General features: G+C 54.5%; 1 protein-coding gene across 4 annotated transcripts in view; it reads left to right on the plus strand.

Moving 5' to 3' along the window:
- Positions 1-23,004, plus strand: part of SLC35F5 (solute carrier family 35 member F5) — a 203,058-nt gene that overhangs the window by 37,257 nt on the left and 142,797 nt on the right. For 3 of the 4 annotated variants that reach the window (XM_068246336.1, XM_068246338.1, XM_068246337.1), the window contains 3 exons: positions 7,026-7,169; positions 21,798-21,860; positions 22,352-22,436. In XM_068246336.1, coding sequence (XP_068102437.1) covers positions 7,026-7,169; positions 21,798-21,860; positions 22,352-22,436 — 292 coding nt within the window. The remainder of the gene's footprint in view (positions 1-7,025; positions 7,170-21,797; positions 21,861-22,351; positions 22,437-23,004) is intronic. The other variant, XM_068246339.1, reaches the window with a different exon arrangement.

Below are 23,004 nucleotides of genomic sequence, written 5' to 3' on the forward strand. Positions count from 1 at the left end.
TCAGTGTGGGCGGTGTCGGAGGTGGTCAGTATGGGCGGTGTCTGTGTTGGAGGGGTCAGTAGAGTCAGAGGTATGGGCGGTGTCGGAGGTGGTCAGTATGGGCGGTGTCGGAGGGGTCAGTAGTGTCAGAGGTGGTCGGTATGGGCGGTGTCGGAGGCGGTCCGTATGGGCGGTGTCGGAGGTGGTCCGTATGGGCGATGTCGGTGTTGGAAAGGTCAGTATGGGCGGTGTCAGTTTTGGAAGGGTCAGTAGAGTCAGAGGTTTGGGCGGTGTCGGAGGTGGTCAGTATGGGCGGTGTCGGAGGTGGTCAGTATGGGCGGTGTCTGTGTTGGAGGGGTCAGTAGAGTCAGAGGTATGGGCGGTGTCGGAGGGGTCAGTAGTGTCAGAGGTGGTCGGTATGGGCGGTGTCGGAGGCGGTCCGTATGGGCGATGTCGGTGTTGGAAGGGTCAGTATGGGCGGTGTCAGTTTTGGACGGGTCAGTAGAGTCAGAGGTATGGGCGGTGTTGGAGGGGTCAGTAGTGTCAGAGGTGGTGCGTATGGGCGGTGTCGGAGGTGGTCAGTGTAGGCGGTGTCGGAGGTGGTCAGTGTAGGCGGTGTCGGAGGTGGTCAGTATGGGCGGTGTCGGAGGTGGTCCGTATGGGCGGTGCCGGTGTTGGAGGTGTCAGAGGTGGTCAGTATGGGCTGTGTCAGAGGTGGTCAGTATGGGCTGTGTCAGAGGTGGTCAGTATGGGCTGTGTCAGAGGTGGTCAGTATGGGCTGTGTCAGAGGTGGTCAGTATGGGCTGTGTCAGAGGTGGTCAGTATGGGCTGTGTCAGAGGTGGTCAGTATGGGCTGTGTCAGAGGTGGTCAGTATGGGCTGTGTCAGAGGTGGTCAGTATGGGCTGTGTCAGAGGTGGTAAGTATGGGCTGTGTCAGAGGTGGTCAGTATGGGCTGTGTCAGAGGTGGTCAGTATGGGCTGTGTCAGAGGTGGTCAGTATGGGCTGTGTCAGAGGTGGTCAGTATGGGCTGTGTCAGAGGTGGTCAGTATGGGCTGTGTCAGAGGTGGTCAGTATGGGCTGTGTCAGAGGTGGTCAGTATGGGCTGTGTCAGAGGTGCTCAGTATGGGCGGTGTCGGAGGTGGTCAGTATGGGCGGTGTCGGAGGTGGTCAGTATGGGCGGTGTTGGAGGGGTCAGAGGTGGTCCGTATGGTCGGTGTTGGAGGGGTCAGAGGTGGTCCGTATGGGCGGTGTCAGAGGTGGTCAGTATGGGCGGTGTCGGTGTTGGAGGGGTCAGTAGTGTCAGAGGTGGTGCGTATGGGCGGTGTCGGAGGTGGTCAGTGTGGGCGGTGTCGGAGGTGGTCAGTATGGGCGGTGTCTGTGTTGGAGGGGTCAGTAGAGTCAGAGGTATGGGCGGTGTCGGAGGTGGTCAGTATGGGCGGTGTCGGAGGGGTCAGTAGTGTCAGAGGTGGTCGGTATGGGCGGTGTCGGAGGCGGTCCGTATGGGCGGTGTCGGAGGTGGTCCGTATGGGCGATGTCGGTGTTGGAAAGGTCAGTATGGGCGGTGTCAGTTTTGGAAGGGTCAGTAGAGTCAGAGGTTTGGGCGGTGTCGGAGGTGGTCAGTATGGGCGGTGTCGGAGGTGGTCAGTATGGGCGGTGTCTGTGTTGGAGGGGTCAGTAGAGTCAGAGGTATGGGCGGTGTCGGAGGGGTCAGTAGTGTCAGAGGTGGTCAGTATGGGCGGTGTCAGAGGTGGTCAGTATGGGCTGTGTCAGAGGTGGTCAGTATGGGCTGTGTCAGAGGTGGTCAGTATGGGCTGTGTCAGAGGTGGTCAGTATGGGCTGTGTCAGAGGTGGTCAGTATGGGCTGTGTCAGAGGTGGTCAGTATGGGCTGTGTCAGAGGTGGTCAGTATGCGCTGTGTCAGAGGTGGTCAGTATGGGCTGTGTCAGAGGTGGTCAGTATGGGCTGTGTCAGAGGTGGTAAGTATGGGCTTTGTCAGAGGTGGTCAGTATGGGCTGTGTCAGAGGTGGTCAGTATGGGCTGTGTCAGAGGTGGTCAGTATGGGCTGTGTCAGAGGTGGTCAGTATGGGCTGTGTCAGAGGTGGTCAGTATGGGCTGTGTCAGAGGTGGTCAGTATGGGCTGTGTCAGAGGTGGTAAGTATGGGCTTTGTCAGAGGTGGTCAGTATGGGCTGTGTCAGAGGTGGTCAGTATGGGCTGTGTCAGAGGTGGTCAGTATGGGCTGTGTCAGAGGTGGTAAGTATGGGCTTTGTCAGAGGTGGTCAGTATGGGCTTTGTCAGAGGTGGTCAGTATGGGCTTTGTCAGAGGTGGTCAGTATGGGCTGTGTCAGAGGTGGTCAGTATGGGCTGTGTCAGAGGTGGTCAGTATGGGCTGTGTCAGAGGTGGTCAGTATGGGCTGTGTCAGAGGTGGTCAGTATGGGCTGTGTCAGAGGTGGTCAGTATGGGCTGTGTCAGAGGTGGTCAGTATGGGCTGTGTCAGAGGTGGTCAGTATGGGCTGTGTCAGAGGTGGTCAGTATGGGCTGTGTCAGAGGTGGTAAGTATGGGCTGTGTCAGAGGTGGTCAGTATGGGCTGTGTCAGAGGTGGTCAGTATGGGCTGTGTCAGAGGTGGTCAGTATGGGCTGTGTCAGAGGTGGTCAGTATGGGCTGTGTCAGAGGTGGTCAGTATGGGCTGTGTCAGAGGTGGTCAGTATGGGCTGTGTCAGAGGTGGTCAGTATGGGCTGTGTCAGAGGTGGTCAGTATGGGCTGTGTCAGAGGTGGTCAGTATGGGCTGTGTCAGAGGTGGTCAGTATGGGCGGTGTCGGTTTTGGAGGGGTCAGTAGTGTCTGAGGTGGTCAGTATGTGCGGTGTTGGAGGTGGTCAGTATGGGCGGTGTCGGAGGTGGTCAGTATGGGCGGTGTTGGAGGGGTCAGAGGTGGTCCGTATGGTCGGTGTTGGAGGGGTCAGAGGTGGTCTGTATGGGCGGTGTCAGAGGTGGTCAGTATGGGCGGTGTCGGTGTTGGAGGGGTCAGTAGTGTCAGAGGTGGTGCGTATGGGCTGTGTCGGAGGTGGTCAGTGTGGGCGGTGTCGGAGGTGGTCAGTATGGGCGGTGTCTGTGTTGGAGGGGTCAGTAGAGTCAGAGGTATGGGCGGTGTCGGAGGTGGTCAGTATGGGCGGTGTCGGAGGGGTCAGTAGTGTCAGAGGTGGTCGGTATAGGCGGTGTCGGAGGCGGTCCGTATGGGCGGTGTCGGAGGTGGTCCGTATGGGCGATGTCGGTGTTGGAAAGGTCAGTATGGGCGGTGTCAGTTTTGGAAGGGTCAGTAGAGTCAGAGGTTTGGGCGGTGTCGGAGGTGGTCAGTATGGGCGGTGTCGGAGGTGGTCAGTATGGGCGGTGTCTGTGTTGGAGGGGTCAGTAGAGTCAGAGGTATGGGCGGTGTTGGAGGGGTCAGTAGTGTCAGAGGTGGTGCGTATGGGCGGTGTCGGAGGTGGTCAGTGTAGGCGGTGTCGGAGGTGGTCAGTATGGGCGGTGTCGGAGGTGGTCCGTATGGGCGGTGCCGGTGTTGGAGGGGTCAGAGGTGGTCAGTATGGGCTGTGTCAGAGGTGGTCAGTATGGGCTGTGTCAGAGGTGGTCAGTATGGGCTGTGTCAGAGGTGGTCAGTATGGGCTGTGTCAGAGGTGGTCAGTATGGGCTGTGTCAGAGGTGGTCAGTATGGGCTGTGTCAGAGGTGGTCAGTATGGGCTGTGTCAGAGGTGGTCAGTATGGGCTGTGTCAGAGGTGGTCAGTATGGGCTGTGTCAGAGGTGGTCAGTATGGGCTGTGTCAGAGGTGGTCAGTATGGGCTGTGTCAGAGGTGGTCAGTATGGGCTGTGTCAGAGGTGGTCAGTATGGGCTGTGTCAGAGGTGGTCAGTATGGGCTGTGTCAGAGGTGGTCAGTATGGGCTGTGTCAGAGGTGGTCAGTATGCGCTGTGTCAGAGGTGGTCAGTATGGGCTGTGTCAGAGGTGGTCAGTATGGGCTGTGTCAGAGGTGGTAAGTATGGGCTTTGTCAGAGGTGGTCAGTATGGGCTGTGTCAGAGGTGGTCAGTATGGGCTGTGTCAGAGGTGGTCAGTATGGGCTGTGTCAGAGGTGGTCAGTATGGGCTGTGTCAGAGGTGGTCAGTATGGGCTGTGTCAGAGGTGGTCAGTATGGGCTGTGTCAGAGGTGGTCAGTATGGGCTGTGTCAGAGGTGGTCAGTATGGGCTGTGTCAGAGGTGGTAAGTATGGGCTTTGTCAGAGGTGGTCAGTATGGGCTGTGTCAGAGGTGGTCAGTATGGGCTGTGTCAGAGGTGGTCAGTATGGGCTGTGTCAGAGGTGGTAAGTATGGGCTTTGTCAGAGGTGGTCAGTATGGGCTGTGTCAGAGGTGGTCAGTATGGGCTGTGTCAGAGGTGGTCAGTATGGGCTGTGTCAGAGGTGGTCAGTATGGGCTGTGTCAGAGGTGGTCAGTATGGGCTGTGTCAGAGGTGGTCAGTATGGGCTGTGTCAGAGGTGGTCAGTATGGGCTGTGTCAGAGGTGGTCAGTATGGGCTGTGTCAGAGGTGGTAAGTATGGGCTTTGTCAGAGGTGGTCAGTATGGGCTGTGTCAGAGGTGGTCAGTATGGGCTGTGTCAGAGGTGGTCAGTATGGGCTGTGTCAGAGGTGGTCAGTATGGGCTGTGTCAGAGGTGGTCAGTATGGGCTGTGTCAGAGGTGGTCAGTATGGGCTGTGTCAGAGGTGGTCAGTATGGGCTGTGTCAGAGGTGGTCAGTATGGGCTGTGTCAGAGGTGGTCAGTATGGGCTGTGTCAGAGGTGGTCAGTATGGGCTGTGTCAGAGGTGGTCAGTATGGGCTGTGTCAGAGGTGGTCAGTATGGGCTGTGTCAGAGGTGGTCAGTATGGGCTGTGTCAGAGGTGGTCAGTATGGGCTGTGTCAGAGGTGGTCAGTATGGGCTGTGTCAGAGGTGGTCAGTATGGGCTGTGTCAGAGGTGGTCAGTATGGGCGGTGTCGGAGGTGGTCAGTATGGGCGGTGTCTGTGTTGGAGGGGTCAGTAGAGTCAGAGGTTTGGGCGGTGTCGGAGGTGGTCAGTATGGGCGGTGTCGGAGGTGGTCAGTATGGGCGGTGTCTGTGTTGGAGGGGTCAGTAGAGTCAGAGGTATGGGCTGTGTCGGAGGGGTCAGTAGTGTCAGAGGTGGTCGGTATGGGCGGTGTCGGAGGCGGTCCGTATGGGCGATGTCGGTGTTGGAAGGGTCAGTATGGGCGGTGTCAGTTTTGGACGGGTCAGTAGAGTCAGAGGTATGGGCGGTGTTGGAGGGGTCAGTAGTGTCAGAGGTGGTGCGTATGGGCGGTGTCGGAGGTGGTCAGTGTAGGCGGTGTCGGAGGTGGTCAGTATGGGCGGTGTCGGAGGTGGTCCGTATGGGCGGTGCCGGTGTTGGAGGGGTCAGAGGTGGTCAGTATGGGCTGTGTCAGAGGTGGTCAGTATGGGCTGTGTCAGAGGTGGTCAGTATGGGCTGTGTCAGAGGTGGTCAGTATGGGCTGTGTCAGAGGTGGTCAGTATGGGCTGTGTCAGAGGTGGTCAGTATGGGCTGTGTCAGAGGTGGTCAGTATGGGCTGTGTCAGAGGTGGTCAGTATGGGCTGTGTCAGAGGTGGTCAGTATGGGCTGTGTCAGAGGTGGTCAGTATGGGCTGTGTCAGAGGTGGTCAGTATGGGCTGTGTCAGAGGTGGTCAGTATGGGCTGTGTCAGAGGTGGTCAGTATGGGCTGTGTCAGAGGTGGTCAGTATGGGCTGTGTCAGAGGTGGTCAGTATGGGCTGTGTCAGAGGTGGTCAGTATGCGCTGTGTCAGAGGTGGTCAGTATGGGCTGTGTCAGAGGTGGTCAGTATGGGCTGTGTCAGAGGTGGTAAGTATGGGCTTTGTCAGAGGTGGTCAGTATGGGCTGTGTCAGAGGTGGTCAGTATGGGCTGTGTCAGAGGTGGTCAGTATGGGCTGTGTCAGAGGTGGTCAGTATGGGCTGTGTCAGAGGTGGTCAGTATGGGCTGTGTCAGAGGTGGTCAGTATGGGCTGTGTCAGAGGTGGTCAGTATGGGCTGTGTCAGAGGTGGTCAGTATGGGCTGTGTCAGAGGTGGTCAGTATGGGCTGTGTCAGAGGTGGTAAGTATGGGCTTTGTCAGAGGTGGTCAGTATGGGCTGTGTCAGAGGTGGTCAGTATGGGCTGTGTCAGAGGTGGTCAGTATGGGCTGTGTCAGAGGTGGTAAGTATGGGCTTTGTCAGAGGTGGTCAGTATGGGCTGTGTCAGAGGTGGTCAGTATGGGCTGTGTCAGAGGTGGTCAGTATGGGCTGTGTCAGAGGTGGTCAGTATGGGCTGTGTCAGAGGTGGTCAGTATGGGCTGTGTCAGAGGTGGTCAGTATGGGCTGTGTCAGAGGTGGTCAGTATGGGCTGTGTCAGAGGTGGTCAGTATGGGCTGTGTCAGAGGTGGTAAGTATGGGCTTTGTCAGAGGTGGTCAGTATGGGCTGTGTCAGAGGTGGTCAGTATGGGCTGTGTCAGAGGTGGTCAGTATGGGCTGTGTCAGAGGTGGTCAGTATGGGCTGTGTCAGAGGTGGTCAGTATGGGCTGTGTCAGAGGTGGTCAGTATGGGCTGTGTCAGAGGTGGTCAGTATGGGCTGTGTCAGAGGTGGTCAGTATGGGCGGTGTCGGTGTTTGGGGGGGGGGGGGGGTCAGTAGTGTCGGAGGTGGTGTGTATGGGCGGTGTCGGAGGTGTTAGTGTGGGCGGTGTCGGAGGTGGTCAGTATGGGCGGTGTTGGAGGTGGTCAGTATGGGCGGTGTCTGTGTTGGAGGGGTCAGTAGAGTCAGAGGTATGGGCGGTGTCGGAGGTGGTCAGTATGGGCGGTGTTGGAGGGGTCAGTAGTGTCAGAGGTGGTCGGTATGGGCGGTGTCGGAGGTGGTCCGTATGGGCGGTGTCGGGGGTGGTCCGTATGGGCGGTGTCAGGTGTGTCCTACCTCTTGCACGTTGTAATGAATGTTTCCCTCTCTCTTACGCAGTACATATTCCAGGAGTTTAACAAGCCCTTTTTTAGTACGTTTGCGAAGACCTCGATGTTTATCCTGTATCTTCTGGGCTTCGCTGTCTGGCAGCCGTGGAGACAACAATGTTCAAACAATTTGTGTGGGAAACGTACTAAGATGGTGAGTTGTTTCATCTCTGCAGTCTAATCTGGGTGATCTTTTTTACATCAATTTTGCTTCTTTGTTTAACACCAATATGCAGCTGAACATCCAGGAGTCCATAAATGTCACCCGAAGCCAATATAAACGGACAGGTGTTTTGTTTGTATTATTATAAGGAGTATAGATGATAAAAGGTGGACAGGTGAAGAGTCTGGGCACCAACCACAAGAAAGTTCAACCTCACTTTTAACCTCCTAAAGCGTATCCGAGATGAAAAACGAACTATAACAAGTAACTTGTCTATATATCTTATCTACAGTTTAGATAGTTTACACAGCAATTCTAGCTGCAAACAGCTTCAGCAGTTTATGATTCTTTATTCCTGTGATACAGTGAGGGCAGCCATGTTCTGCTTGTCACATTGTCACAGGCTGGTGGCTGGAGATGCTATCAGCTTGCCTGTGTGTAAATTCAGTCCCCTTCCTGCTCCCCTCTGCCTCTGAAATCTCTGGCTAGTAACCTCCTCCTCCTCCTGCCCAGACTGAGCTCCCATAAGCCCCTGCTACCTGGGACTGAGTGCCAAGGCTCACGGACAAGCTGTAGGCGAGGCTTGTTAAGTTTAAAGGGAATTGGAGTATTAAAACAAAACAAAAAAAGTATTTGGCTTGAGGAATGCCCTATAAACTATATGAAAGGAACACAATTATGCAATGAGTAAAAGTTTATCTCTGATCCACTTTAAAGCGCAATATAACCCTGCATTTCAACTTTGCTCTAAAACATTATTTACAGTATATTATATGCAACCAGCATTTTTTTTTTACTAGACCAGCATTGGAAGGGTTACACATAGCTTTAAAGTTCCTGGAGAATTCTGCAGACGCATCCGAAGCTGACATAGATACATTTTGTTTACATAAGGGTTGAATGTGACTCACTCTCTCTCTCACTGAGAAGGAGCTGGAGGACAGCCAAAGAGTGTGTAACATTTCTCAATAGATACATTTAACTAAATAGAATGTAACAATCTGAACTTCTGCATATCTCTCCACGGAACTTTGAAACCTCTGTGTTTAACCCTTCCAAGAATCAGAATCAGAATCTAGTTTATTTCGCCAAGCATGACTGGGTCATGCCCGGAATTGGGTTTGGCTCAGACAGAGAACTCAGCAGCAAAAAACAAAAACAAAACAACAACAGCAATGAGAAGGCAACAGTTACATATCTAACCATGACATCTGACCACGACATTCTAACAACAGCAGCAGCAACAGCCAGTTACAGTGAGAAGCAACAGTACAGTGGTAGGTGTAGCTTACGCAAGGGAGGCACTGAATTGGGGGATAGGTGGCCAGAAAGCAGGACATGTCGGACACATATGGACTGACTACCAGCCTACGGGGGGGGGGGGGGGGGGGAGCCAGTGAATGGAATTCAAGAGTTTAACGGCAGCAGGGAAGAAGGAGTTCATGTGCCTAGCTGTCTTGGAGGAAATGGACCGTAGCCTTCTGCCAGATGGGAGCACGTTAAAGTAGCGGTGGCCTGGGTGTGAGCGGTCATTTGCGATCCTTTGTGCTCTGGAACGCAGTCTGGAGTTGTAGAGGAGGTCAAGCGAGGGGAGGGGTTTTCCAATGATTCTCTCCGCCGACCAGATGACCCTCTGAAGCTTGTATTTGTCTCTGTTTGAGGAACCAGCATACCAGAATGGAGGTGCAGATGACGGATTCTATAGTGGCAGAGTAGAAGTTTGTCATAAGCTCCTGTTCCATCCCGAACTTCCTCAGTTGACGAAGGAAGAAGAGTCTTTGTTGTGCCTTCTTCTGTGTGGTGCTCGTGTGAGTCTTCCAGCCCAGGTCACTGGAGATCTGAGTTCCCAGGAGGCGGACACTAGATACCTTTCCAACCTCCGTGCCGTCAATGAAGATTGGGGGTGGGGTGGGGGCCTGCTTCCTGAAGTCAATAACCATCTCAATGGTTTTGGTTGTGTTGAGGACTAGCTTGTTTTCCTTGCACCATCGACAAATGCGATCGACTTGTTGTCGATAGTCATGCTCATCATTTTCAGACACAAGACCAATGATGGTGGTGTCGTCAGCGAATTTGACGACCTTGACTGAGTCTGCTGTGGATCTGCAGTTGTTGGTGTAGAGGGAAAACAGAATTGGGGACAGGCCGCAGCCCTGTGGAGCACCTGTGTTGGGAGCCCTTGCTTGGGAGGAGATCTTGCCCAGCTTGAAGACTTGTGATCTGTTGGTCAGGAAGTCTGTGATCCAGTGGCGTAGGGTCGAGTGGACGTCGAGTGCCTCCAGGTTGTTCTGGAGGATGCGGGGGCAGATTGTATTAAACGCTGAGCTGAAGTCAAGAAGGAGGATTCTGGCGTAAGAGTCAGGTTTATCCAGGTGATCACTGATGAGCTCTAGGCAGATGTTGATGGCATCGTCAGTGGACCTGTTTGCTTTGTACGCGAACTGGAACGGGTCCAGTCGGGGTAGCGTGGAGTTCTTGAGTTCGGATAGGACTGCCTTTTCTAAGGTCTTCATGATGACCGAGGTGAGGGCCACAGGCCTGTAGTTATTTAGGTCGGGTATGCCTTGATTTTTGGGGACAGGGATGATCGTTGACCTCTTGAAGCATTTGGGGACTCTGCCCTCCTGTAGGGACTTGGCATAGATGGAGGAGAGGACAGGAGCCAACTGCTGCGAGCAAGATTTAAGGCATGCTGGTGTCACACCATCCGGGCCCGGGGCTTTCCTAGGGTTGAGAGAGGCCAGAAGACGCCTGACCTCAGCCTCGCTTGCCCTCGGCGGAGGTGGGCTCGATCCTGTCTCAGCGTCTGCAGGGGATGGCTGGGCACAAGGTATTGGGGGCCCTGCTGTTTCTGGCTGGTTTTCAAACCTGCAGTAGAAGTCACTGAGCTCCTCGACTAGCTTGATGCTGGGTGTAGCGTGCTGGGGGGGGGGGGCTTGTAATTGGTGGCTGACTTGAGTCCCTTCCAAACGGCTCATGGATCATTTGAGCTAAGATTGTGTCTGAGCTTCTCAGAGTATTCCTTCTTCGCTGCCATGAGTTCTCTGTAAAGGATGTTCCTCGCTGCTCTATACTCGTCCAGGTTGCCCTTCTTGTGCACTGTTTCTTTTCGTCTCCGCAGTTGCTGTAGTTTGTTGGAGAACCACGGTTTATTGTTCGGGTAGACCTTGAAAGTCTTGGTTGGGATGCAGGAGTCCTCACAGAATGCGATATATGAGGCGACGTTGTCTGCCCACTCATCCAGGTCTGGTGCTTCTAGAGCTCTCCAGTCGCTGCTGTCGAAGCTTACCTGAAGTTGGAGCTTTGCCTCGCTTGACCACACTTTAGTTGACCTCAGAGCCGGTTTCGCTGTTTCCAGTTTCCGTTTGTAGGTTGGGATCAGGTGGATGAGGCTGTGGTCCGAAGAGCCAAGTGCTGCGAGCGGGACCGCCCTGTATGCATTTTTCAGGACTGTGTAGCAGTAGTCCAGAGTGTTCAGATTCCTAGTAGGGCAGTCCACATGCTGCTGATAGCGCGGTAGCTCTTGGCAGAGGTTAGCCTTGTTGAAATCCTAAATGACAATGAACAGCGCGTCTGGGAGGGACGCCTCCCACTGCATGATGGTGTCGCTGAGGTCGCTCAGGGCTTGTTTGATGTTGGCGTCGGGTGGTATATATGCACCTGCAAGGACAAGGGAGGAGAACTCCCTAGGTGAGTATGAGGGTCTACAGTTGACCAACAGTAGTTCGAGATCTGGCGAGCATTTCCTGGCGAGCACAGAGCTGGAGGGGCACCATAGTGAGCTGATGTAAAAGCAGATGCCGCCTCCCTTCTTTTTCCCCGAGAGGGCGGTGTCGCGGTCGGCCCGGATAAGATTGAAGCCCGGAAGTTGGAGGGCATTGTCCGGGATGCAGTCGTGCAACCACGTTTCTGTGAAGCAGAGGATTGGTGTGTGACTGCTGAGCTTTCTCTTGTCGCTGAGAAGGCTGAGTTCATCTAGTTTGTTTGGGAGGGAGCGGACGTTCGCAAGGAGGACAGAGGGGATGGATGACCTCAGACCTTTCCTTTGGAGTCTGACTCGTGCACCTGCTCGACAACCTCTCCTGCGCTGTCTTACCCCAGGGCTGTGGGTAGAGCCTGCGATCATTATAGGATGGCTCCACACAGAGTTGTACAGGTGCCAATCTTTGGGGTGTGAGGTAGAATCTGCTTCCCAGGCGATAAGCTGAGACTTGCTGAGTGTGGTGACAGGGGTGTTGGGTAGTGTGGAGCGTGCGGGGACTGGGGATAGTTGTATAGGGGTACCCATTTCATCTGCAGGGGTGGTGGCTCTGCAAGAGCAACACAGTCCAACATATGGGCAATTCACCACGGATCATTCTTGAGCAATGCACCACAGTCCATCATATGAGCAGTGCAGCACAGACCATCGCCAGAACAATGCTACACAGACCACCACATGGGCAGCGCTGTTTAGTTCATCACATGAGCAGTGCGGCACAGTCCTTCACATGAGCGACGCGGCACAGTCCACCACATGAGCGACGCGGCACAGTCCACCACATGAGCGACGCGGCACAGTCCACCACATGAGCGACGCGGCACAGTCCACCACATGAGCGACGCGGCACAGTCCACCACATGAGCGACGCGGCACAGTCCACCACATGAGCGACGCGGCACAGTCCACCACATGAGCGACGCGGCACAGTCCACCACATGAGCGACGCGGCACAGTCCACCACATGAGCGACGCGGCACAGTCCACCACATGAGCGACGCGGCACAGTCCACCACATGAGCGACGCGGCACAGTCCACCACATGAGCGACGCGGCACAGTCCACCACATGAGCGACGCGGCACAGTCCACCACATGAGCGACGCGGCACAGTCCACCACATGAGCGACGCGGCACAGTCCACCACATGAGCGACGCGGCACAGTCCACCACATGAGCGACGCGGCACAGTCCACCACATGAGCGACGCGGCACAGTCCACCACATGAGCGACGCGGCACAGTCCACCACATGAGCGACGCGGCACAGTCCATCACATGAGCGACGCGGCACAGTCCACCACATGAGCGACGCGGCACAGTCCACCACATGAGCGACGCGGCACAGTCCATCACCTGAGCGACGCGGCACAGTCCACCACATGAGCGACGCGGCACAGTCCACCACATGAGCGACGCGGCACAGTCCACCACATGAGCGACGCGGCACAGTCCACCACATGAGCGACGCGGCACAGTCCACCACATGAGCGACGCGGCACAGTCCACCACATGAGCGACGCGGCACAGTCCATCACATGAGCGACGCGGCACAGTCCACCACATGAGCGACGCGGCACAGTCCACCACATGAGCGACGCGGCACAGTCCATCACATGAGCGACGCGGCACAGTCCACCACATGAGCGACGCGGCACAGTCCACCACATGAGCGACGCGGCACAGTCCACCACATGAGCGACGCGGCACAGTCCACCACATGAGCGACGCGGCACAGTCCACCACATGAGCGACGCGGCACAGTCCATCACCTGAGCGACGCGGCACAGTCCATCACATGAGCGACGCGGCACAGTCCATCACCTGAGCGACGCGGCACAGTCCACCACATGAGCGACGCGGCACAGTCCACCACATGAGCGACGCGGCACAGTCCATCACATGAGCGACGCGGCACAGTCCTTCACATGAGCGACGCGGCACAGTCCTTCACATGAGCGACGCGGCACAGTCCACCACATGAGCGACGCGGCACAGTCCACCACATGAGCGACGCGGCACAGTCCATCACCTGAGCGACGCGGCACAGTCCTTCACATGAGCGACGCGGCACAGTCCACCACATGAGCGACGCGGCACAGTCCACCACATGAGCGACGCGGCACAGTCCATCACCTGAGCGACGCGGCACAGTCCATCACATGAGCGACGCGGCACAGTCCACCACATGAGCGACGCGGCACAGTCCACCACATGAGCGACGCGGCACAGTCCTTCACATGAGCGACGCGGCACAGTCCATCACCTGAGCGACGCGGCACAGTCCACCACATGAGCGACGCGGCACAGTCCACCACATGAGCGACGCGGCACAGTCCATCACATGAGCGACGCGGCACAGTCCTTCACATGAGCGACGCGGCACAGTCCTTCACATGAGCGACGCGGCACAGTCCTTCACATGAGCGACGCGGCACAGTCCACCACATGAGCGACGCGGCACAGTCCACCACATGAGCGACGCGGCACAGTCCTTCACATGAGCGACGCGGCACAGTCCACCACATGAGCGACGCGGCACAGTCCACCACATGAGCGACGCGGCACAGTCCACCACATGAGCGACGCGGCACAGTCCTTCACATGAGCGACGAGGCACAGTCCGCCACATGAGCGACGCGGCACAGTCCACCACATGAGCGACGCGGCACAGTCCACCACATGAGCGACGCGGCACAGTCCACCACATGAGCGACGCGGCACAGTCCATCACATGAGCGACGCGGCACAGTCCTTCACATGAGCGACGAGGCACAGTCCGCCACATGAGCGACGCGGCACAGTCCACCACATGAGCGACGCGGCACAGTCCACCACATGAGCGACGCGGCACAGTCCACCACATGAGCGACGCGGCACAGTCCTTCACATGAGCGACGCGGCACAGTCCATCACATGAGCCACGCGGCACAGTCCTTCACATGAGCGACGCGGCACAGTCCACCACATGAGCGACGCGGCACAGTCCATCACATGAGCGACGCGGCACAGTCCATCACATGAGCGACGCGGCACAGTCCTTCACATGAGCGACGAGGCACAGTCCGCCACATGAGCGACGCGGCACAGTCCACCACATGAGCGACGCGGCACAGTCCACCACATGAGCGACGCGGCACAGTCCACCACATGAGCGACGCGGCACAGTCCACCACATGAGCGACGCGGCACAGTCCTTCACATGAGCGACGCGGCACAGTCCATCACATGAGCCACGCGGCACAGTCCTTCACATGAGCGACGCGGCACAGTCCACCACATGAGCGACGCGGCACAGTCCACCACATGAGCGACGCGGCACAGTCCACCACATGAGCGACGCGGCACAGTCCACCACATGAGCGACGCGGCACAGTCCTTCACATGAGCGACGCGGCACAGTCCTTCACATGAGCGACGCGGCACAGTCCACCACATGAGCGACGCGGCACAGTCCACCACATGAGCGACGCGGCACAGTCCACCACATGAGCGACGCGGCACAGTCCACCACATGAGCGACGCGGCACAGTCCTTCACATGAGCGACGCGGCACAGTCCTTCACATGAGCGACGCGGCACAGTCCTTCACATGAGCGACGCGGCACAGTCCTTCACATGAGCGACGCGGCACAGTCCACCACATGAGCGACGCGGCACAGTCCACCACATGAGCGACGCGGCACAGTCCACCACATGAGCGACGCGGCACAGTCCACCACATGAGCGACGCGGCACAGTCCACCACATGAGCGACGCGGCACAGTCCACCACATGAGCGACGCGGCACAGTCCACCACATGAGCGACGCGGCACAGTCCACCACATGAGCGACGCGGCACAGTCCACCACATGAGCGACGCGGCACAGTCCACCACATGAGCGACGCGGCACAGTCCACCACATGAGCGACGCGGCACAGTCCACCACATGAGCGACGCGGCACAGTCCTTCACATGAGCGACGCGGCACAGTCCACCACATGAGCGACGTGGCACAGTCCTTCACATGAGCGACGCGGCACAGTCCACCACATGAGCGACGCGGCACAGTCCTTCACATGAGCGACGCGGCACAGTCCACCACATGAGCGACGTGGCACAGTCCTTCACATGAGCGACGCGGCACAGTCCACCACATGAGCGACGCGGCACAGTCCACCACATGAGCGACGTGGCACAGTCCTTCACATGAGCGACGCGGCACAGTCCACCACATGAGCGACGAGGCACAGTCCACCACATGAGCGACGCGGCACAGTCCATCACCTGAGCGACGCGGCACAGTCCTTCACATGAGCGACGCGGCACAGTCCTTCACATGAGCGACGCGGCACAGTCCACCACATGAGCGACGCGGCACAGTCCACCACATGAGCGACGTGGCACAGTCCTTCACATGAGCGACGCGGCACAGTCCACCACATGAGCGACGAGGCCTAGTCCGTCACCTGAGCAATGCAACGCAGGCCATCACGTGAGCAGTGCGACACAGTCCCTCACGTGAGCAATGCAGCACAAACCATCACATGAGCAGGGGGAAGATCATTGCCTGGACAGTGCCCCGAAGCACACTGCAGCGGCCACCCCTCAGGTTCGGCGCAGGGAGTGTGTGAGTCAGAGGGGGAGACAGCGGTAGTGTCTCACCTGATGGTGCTGTAGTGGGGCTCTGTGTGCTGGTGGCAGACTGGCAACGTGTGTGGCCACGCAGCAGTGTGTTGTAAGTTTAAATCCCCTGAGGTGGTCTTCCTTACCTCGTGGTGGAGAGGGTAGCAGGCTCAGGCTGTGGTGGAGGCGATGTAAGTTTAAATCCCCTGAGGTGGTCACCCTTACCTCGTGGTGGAGAGGGTAGCAGGCTCAGGCGGTGGTGGAGGCGATATCCGTGCGGGTGTACCGCTGATGGGGCCTGGGATCCTGGCAGCCTCGGGGTCCTGCAGAGGACGGATGGATGTGGCGGCCCAAAAGGTAGGAGCCCGCACTGAGGCGGTGCAGGGGCGGAATTCTGTGGATGGCAGCGGAGGAGAGCACTGGGGGCCACGTGGACTGCAGCGTTGGAGAGCTGCAGGCTGAAGCGTGGTGCGGTTGACCGTGGAGGGCACAGCAGCGGCGGAGTGAGCACGTGGGGACCACGTGGTTGCGGCCGATGTGACGGTGGGCAGTGGCCTGTGGCCTGCGGCAAAGGCCTCTGGAGATCCTCCGGCTACAGCAGCGATCCTTCCCGGAGCGGAGAGCCGGGCAGGTGGCCCTTAGCGGTGGCAGCGTGGGCAACCCCGTGGGCTTGAGGAGCAGCAGCGAGAGATAGACCCAGTCCGTTCGGGGGCTTCCGATGGAGCGCTGGCGGGACTTGGCCGTAGCGGTGATTCAACGGTGGTTCGGTAGCCGCTGACAGACCCAGGTGGCGGGAGCCGCTGCGAGATGTGCGGCAGGGAGTGACCGGAGCCTACCACTGATGGGACTTGGGATCCTGGCAGCCTCGGGGTCCTGCAGAGGACGGATGGATGTGGCGGCCCCAAAAGGTAGAAGCCACACTGAAGAGCACAGACCTAACTAATGCTAAAAACTAACTACTTCTATGCTAGTACTATACACTATACACTTAAAGGGAAGGTTCAGGGAGGGTGGTTAAAAAATAAAAATCAATTTCCACTTACCTGGGGCTTCCTCCAGCCCGTGGCAGGCAGGAGGTGCCCTCGCCGCCGATCAGCAGGCTCCCCGTGGCCGACCCAACCTGGCCAGGCCGGCTGCCTGGTCGTGCTCTTCTGCGTCCCACGCCGGCACGCTGATGTCATCGGACGTCCTCCGGGCTGTACTGCACAGGCGCAGTAGGTCTGCGCCTGCGCAGTACAGCCCGGCGGACGTCCGATGACATCAGCGTGCCGGCGTGGGACGCAGAAGTGCCGGGCCTTGGAGCGCAGAAGAGACCGACCTGGCAGCCGGCCTGGCCAGGTCGGGTCGGCCACCGGGAGCCTGCGGAGCGGCGGCGAGGGCACCTCCTGCCTGCCACGGGCTGGAGGAAGCCCCAGGTAAGTGGAAATTGATTTTTATTTTTTAACCACCCTCCCTGAACCTTCTCTTTTAACTATACTAATTTCTATGCACAAAAAACAAAAAAACAAAACAAAGAAAAGCTACATCAAACTACAACAAACAGACAAATTGCCGGGAGCTCCTGTGTGCCGTGGCTGCTAGGTCTAGGTCAGCGCCAATGCTGGTTGCATATAATATGCTGTAAATAATGTTTTAGAGCAAAGTTGAAATGCAGGGTTATATTCCGCTTTAAGGACCGTAGGCTTACACCCCCCTAGTGACCAGGTTATTTATTTTACAATTTAATGGCTCAATGCAGAGCAATCCAATTTGGCAAAGCTGGACTCTTCCTAAGTGGAGATAATGTTATCTTGTATTTAGTTGTATCAAGTGAGGAATGTATAGAAACACTTCTCTGACACTGCACGCTCTGCTGAACAAAGTCAGACAATCAGAAAGCATTTCTGCTTACATTAGAACATGAATAAAGCAGTTATAAATAAAATGCAAAGTAAGCTCTCAGAGAAAAAAAAGTGTACTTTGGTAACATATAATTTCTAAATGAATAATAATACTTATGCACAAAAGCAAATATGATAACCGTATGGCATATAAAAAGTAGGAAAACATGTTTTTATTGAATATTATGTCAGGGTTTTATACCGCTTTAACAGTTTATGTAATTGCCACGGCTTAGATGAACTCCAAGAGACTTTTACATATGTCATAATTATGTGATTTTACCCACTAGCTCCTCCCATATTCAATCAGGAACTGAATGGGTTACACTACTGAAGGGTTTCTGGGGAAATTTGTTTTGTTCCGGCCGTCTCTGCTTGTGTCAGTCATGTTTCCCTGCACACACTCACAGAGACTTCCCATTGTTAAGACCTCATCAGAGGTGCCGGTAATTAGCGTCTGAATTACCGCTTGTTGTAGGCTTTATGAATTGACATTTGCTGACATTTACTGACGTGTTGGAGGTAATTACAGCCAAGTCGGTAATTTACCTCACTGCTCGGTAATATTAGTTTTTCATGCGCTAACAACCTTTATGAATTGACACTTTGCTAAGTGCTCAGGAAAGTCTGCTGCTTTCAGCGTTACCGCATGCAGGAATTCTTTATGAATTGAGGCCAATGTATGAGGTTTCAGTAATTAGTGATGGAGAGACGTGTGAAGGTCTGTACACACGCTCAACCAAACTGCCTGATTGTCCTCTGACTTTAGTCTGTTTTAGACTGTTGGACAACAATCAGGCATGTGTACGCTTGCAAACGATTTGATGAGCGACTGATAACAGGCGTTTCGAACAATCCACCTGTTGGATCTATTCACACGACTGATGGTCTAATATCGTGCAGTTGATGCTTGTGTACAAGACATTTAAACGACTTGTACTTGTTTTCAAGGTGTAGTCCATCATTCCACTTGCGTGCACAATATGTAAATGAGTTGGTCGTTTATCTGTCTGGATGCGTGGTCATACAGGTTGTGCGGTTCATCAGGTTGTGCGCTTGTTTGATGTGTGTATGTAGCTTGAGTCACGCACTTGCGGATTCTGGAGGGAACGGCTGTCAGAAGACACAGATGGGAAGATGTGTAGATCACACACTGATCAGGCAGGTTGTGGAGGGAACGGCTGTCAGAAGACACAGATGGGAAGATGTGTAGATCACACACTGATGAGAAGGAACGGCTGTCAGAAGACACAGATGGGAAGATGTGTAGATCACACACTGATGAGAGGGAACGGCTGTCAGAAGACACAGATGGGAAGATGTGTAGATCACACACTGATGAGAAGGAACGGCTGTCAGAAGACACAGATGGGAAGATGTGTAGATCACACACTGATGAGAGGGAACGGCTGTCAGAAGACACAGATGGGAAGATGCGTAGATCACACACTGATGAGAGGGAACGGCTGTCAGAAGACACAGATGGGAAGATGTGTAGATCACACACTGATCAGAAATATTGTGGAGGGAACAGCTGTCAGAAGACACAGATGGGAAGATGTGTAGATCACACACTGATCAGGCAGGTTGTGGAGGGAACGGTTGTCAGAAGACACAGATGGGAAGATGTGTAGATCACACACTGATGAGGCAGGTTGTGGAGGGAACAGCTGTCAGAAGACACAGATGGGAAGATGTGTAGATCACACACTAATCAGGCAGGTTGTGGAGGGAACGGCTGTCAGAAGACACAGATGGGAAGATGTGTAGATCACACACTGATCAGGCAGGTTGTGGAGGGAACGGTTGTCAGAAGACACAGATGGGAAGATGTGTAGATCACACACTGATCAGGCAGGTTGTGGAGGGAACGGCTGTCAGAAGACACAGATGGGAAGATGTGTAGATCACACACTGATGAGGCAGGTTGTGGAGGGAACGGCTGTCAGAAGACACAGATAGGAAGATATGTAGATCACACACTGATGAGAGGGAATGGCTGTCAGAAGACACACAGCTGAGTGATTTGTAGTATTTCATGTCTAATGCAGGGCTCATCACATCACTACCTGCTAGCTAGGGTTGAAACATGTGACTGTTGAGGTCATAGTCTGGTAATGATGTACGGGAGGTGACCGGTGTGACAATCTAGCCCCACGATCAGCGTACGCAGGAAGTACGATGAGCAGACTGACACCAAAGACCGGTTGCTGGATCGTCAGAAGAAGAAGGTTAATGTGACAGAGCGTGCCAGTCCTGTCTAATCTGCTCCCGTTAGCATACGCAGGAAGTACAGTGAGCAGACTGACAATAACGATTGATCGTGCAGCTGCCGACAATATGTAATGGGACAATAACTCGCCAATCCCGTATTACTAGGCCACTGTTGCCATGCAGGCCTCATGCACTAGAGACTGCTGGAGGCAAATTCACTGTGTGCGTAGTAAACTGTTAAGATTGGTTGGAGGTGCCCATACATGTACAATCCCGATTGTATATACAATCTGTAAACTAAAAAATATCGATTTCACGCGGGAAATCGGGTAATTACACTGCCACCACTGTCTGATTGAATGGATGGAGCGGACTAGCTACTCCTAAAAGGAAGAAACGGTTATTTACAACCTAGCTAGCAAATCAACAATTTATAAGCAAATAATACACAATGCGGTAGTATGACTGACTCTTCAGAGGGCAGATTCGTTGTAGCAGCAATCAGATGACCAGAACAGGCACAAGACTGAACGATAAAATCGTTAGTTTTATTCTAAAACTACATACACACAGCCTAATTTAGCCCACAGATATACCTGTCCGGCAGAACAGATTGGTTTGATAGAAAGAGAATAGCGATGAAAAGAAACAGAATGTCTTAATATACAGTTCAAATACCGTTATTGGTAGTCCATGCGGCAAGTCTTTGGAGGAAGTCCAAAATGGCGGTTGCCATGTGGCCTGAGGCCTTTGTGAGAAATAATCCAAGATGGAGGTTTTGGCCCGTGTCCTGGGGGGCTGGTCGATTGATGTTAATTCAACGTCAGATTAAAGGTGAAGGACCCTGGACAACCTGGCCCAGTTAAGTTATACCCCTCACTTCAGCAAGGAGGAGTTAGGGGGCGTTGATCACGTACCTCTTTGGAACATGAGATGTGCCCGCCCCTTCTCATGGACACAGGAATATATCTGAATCATGATAGGTATTCTATCTCCAAAACCATACAGGTTATGTTAAAGGGAACTGAGCACATTCTCTTTCAATGGAATCTCTCCTGGCATAGAAGCTGCCAGGAGAGATTCCATTGAAAGAGGAAAAAAAAAAAAAAAAATAAGCTGCAATGTTCCCCCCTCCCCTTCTCACATTCCTTATTTACAGAAGTCAGAGATGCTATCTTGACACATTGACACAAACTCGGTCTTTGAAGAAACAGTCCTAATTACTAACCACCTTTGTGATTGTCGGCATGCATTTTTCATGTGCTCTAGAAATGTCCTGAATGATAAAAAAAGGTGCTCGGTTCACTTTAAATCTAATAACATTTTTAGGTCGATCAGAATTTATCGATAACAATGATATCAAATTTGAGGGGTCAGACCCCTGGGGTATTATTACTTCAGTTCTGGGGGTCTGATTGGTAAGGAAACCTCTCAGAACCAGTGTCACGTGGAGTCTAATAAACTCCGTGAATTTGAGGGACCTGCGATCTTGGGAACACCAGAAATATTACCAAACTGTGCCTATTATTAAATATAGTTTGTAAGGTTTGTTGAACTTTTGGGAGTCCACAGTTGGCGTGATAAGGATCACTCCTGTCTTCTTTCAACTCAGGCCAAAAGGCAGCTAAGTGTTGGACACCTGCTGAGATCGGGGGCGGTCAGTCTGGAGAAGACGCTGTTGATTAGGTTCTGTCGGGCTAATATCTAGATTGATGGCATCGTCACACAGCAGGGGGACTATGTTCCAGGACACCACTTTTAACACTTAGCTTCTAATTACAGGACAATTCACCTATCACAGGGCCAGGAGAAGAGAAAAAAAAAGTGGATTTAAACCCAAAAATGTAATTTTGGTTGTTTTGCAATGGAATTTGCGTTTGCGACTTGAATGGCACACACACGGTTTTCTTGGGAACCGCGTGAGCGTCACAACCGGTGAGGTCATAGTCTGCTAATGATGTGCAAGGGTGATGTTCTGCATAATTAGCCCTGCAGAGATGATGTCTACTGATATTGGAATATTCGTGTATCCTGGTTGTTCCCTGAATAATTATCCTGCTGACATCTCCTGTATAACTAGTCTGGGGAAGATATCATAGATTATTAGCCTGTTCACAGTTATCGGTAATCCGCTTCCTGAGGTTCTGTTTCTTTACTCAGTTCACAGATGCTGAGAAATATTTAACTACATGTGTGTCCGATAGTGCTCCGAATCACTTGCTGGTAAGACTATGCCACTAATGTCCCCTCTGTGCCCCTCCCATCTCTGTCCTGCCACCAATGTCCCCTCTGTGCCCCTCCCATCTCTGTCCTGCCACCAATGTCCCCTCTGTGCCCCTCCCATCTCCTTCCTGCCACTAATGTCCCCTCTGTGTCCCTCCCATCTCCTTCCTGCCGCTATTCCCTCTGTGTCCCTCCCATCTCCTTCCTGCCGCTATTCCCTCTGTGCCCCTCCCATCTCTTTCCTGCCACTATTCCCTCTGTGCCCCTCCCATCTCCTTCCTGCCGCTATTCCTTCTGTGCCCCTCCCATCTCCTTCCTGCTGCTATTCCCTCTGTGTCCCTCCCATTTCCTTCCTGCCACTATTCCCTCTGTGTCCCTCCCATCTCCTTCCTGCCGCTATTCCCTCTGTGCCCCTCCCATCTCCTTCCTGCCACTAACCCTTTTATATATTTTTGGGCTGCACTGACAATCATTGCTGTCTTTCCCTGCAGAGTGAGCCTCTCTATGTTCCCGTCAAGTTTCACGATTTGCAGATCGAGAAAATTTCTGGGTCAAAAAGTGCAAACTATGAAAAAAGTAAGTTTATAGTCACTTTGTGTCCAGTGCAATGTGCAGATTGTAAGTAGTGTAGTTGGTGACAAGTTCCCAACAACGGGGACCAAACCCCACGGCCCATGCCCGGTGACCTGACTCCACGACACGCTCAGGGACCTGACTCCACGCCCTGTGACCACACACCGCAGCCCACGCCGGGTGACCACACACCGCAGCCCACGCCGGGTGACCACACACCGCAGCCCACGCCGGGTGACCACACACCGCAGCCCACGCCGGGTGACCACACACCGCAGCCCACGCCGGGTGACCACACACCGCAGCCCACGCCGGGTGACCAGACTCTACGACCCACAGTGTGACCACGCTACTACTTCATGCCCGACTTCAGCTGCACTCCTCTTCATTCATAGCTCCAGCTACTCAGGAGCACGGGGCCGCTCATACACGAGCACCTCTGGGTTACTGTGCAGGTGTGGCTCTGTCCGTGCAGTATGGCCACGCTACTCCTTCATGCATGGCTGCAGCTGTCCTGTAGCACGGGGCCCTCATACACGAGCACCTCTGGGTTACTGTGCAGGTGTGGCTC

Source organism: Hyperolius riggenbachi, chromosome 7, assembly GCF_040937935.1.
Source record: "Hyperolius riggenbachi isolate aHypRig1 chromosome 7, aHypRig1.pri, whole genome shotgun sequence".
Lineage (NCBI taxonomy): Eukaryota > Metazoa > Chordata > Amphibia > Anura > Hyperoliidae > Hyperolius > Hyperolius riggenbachi.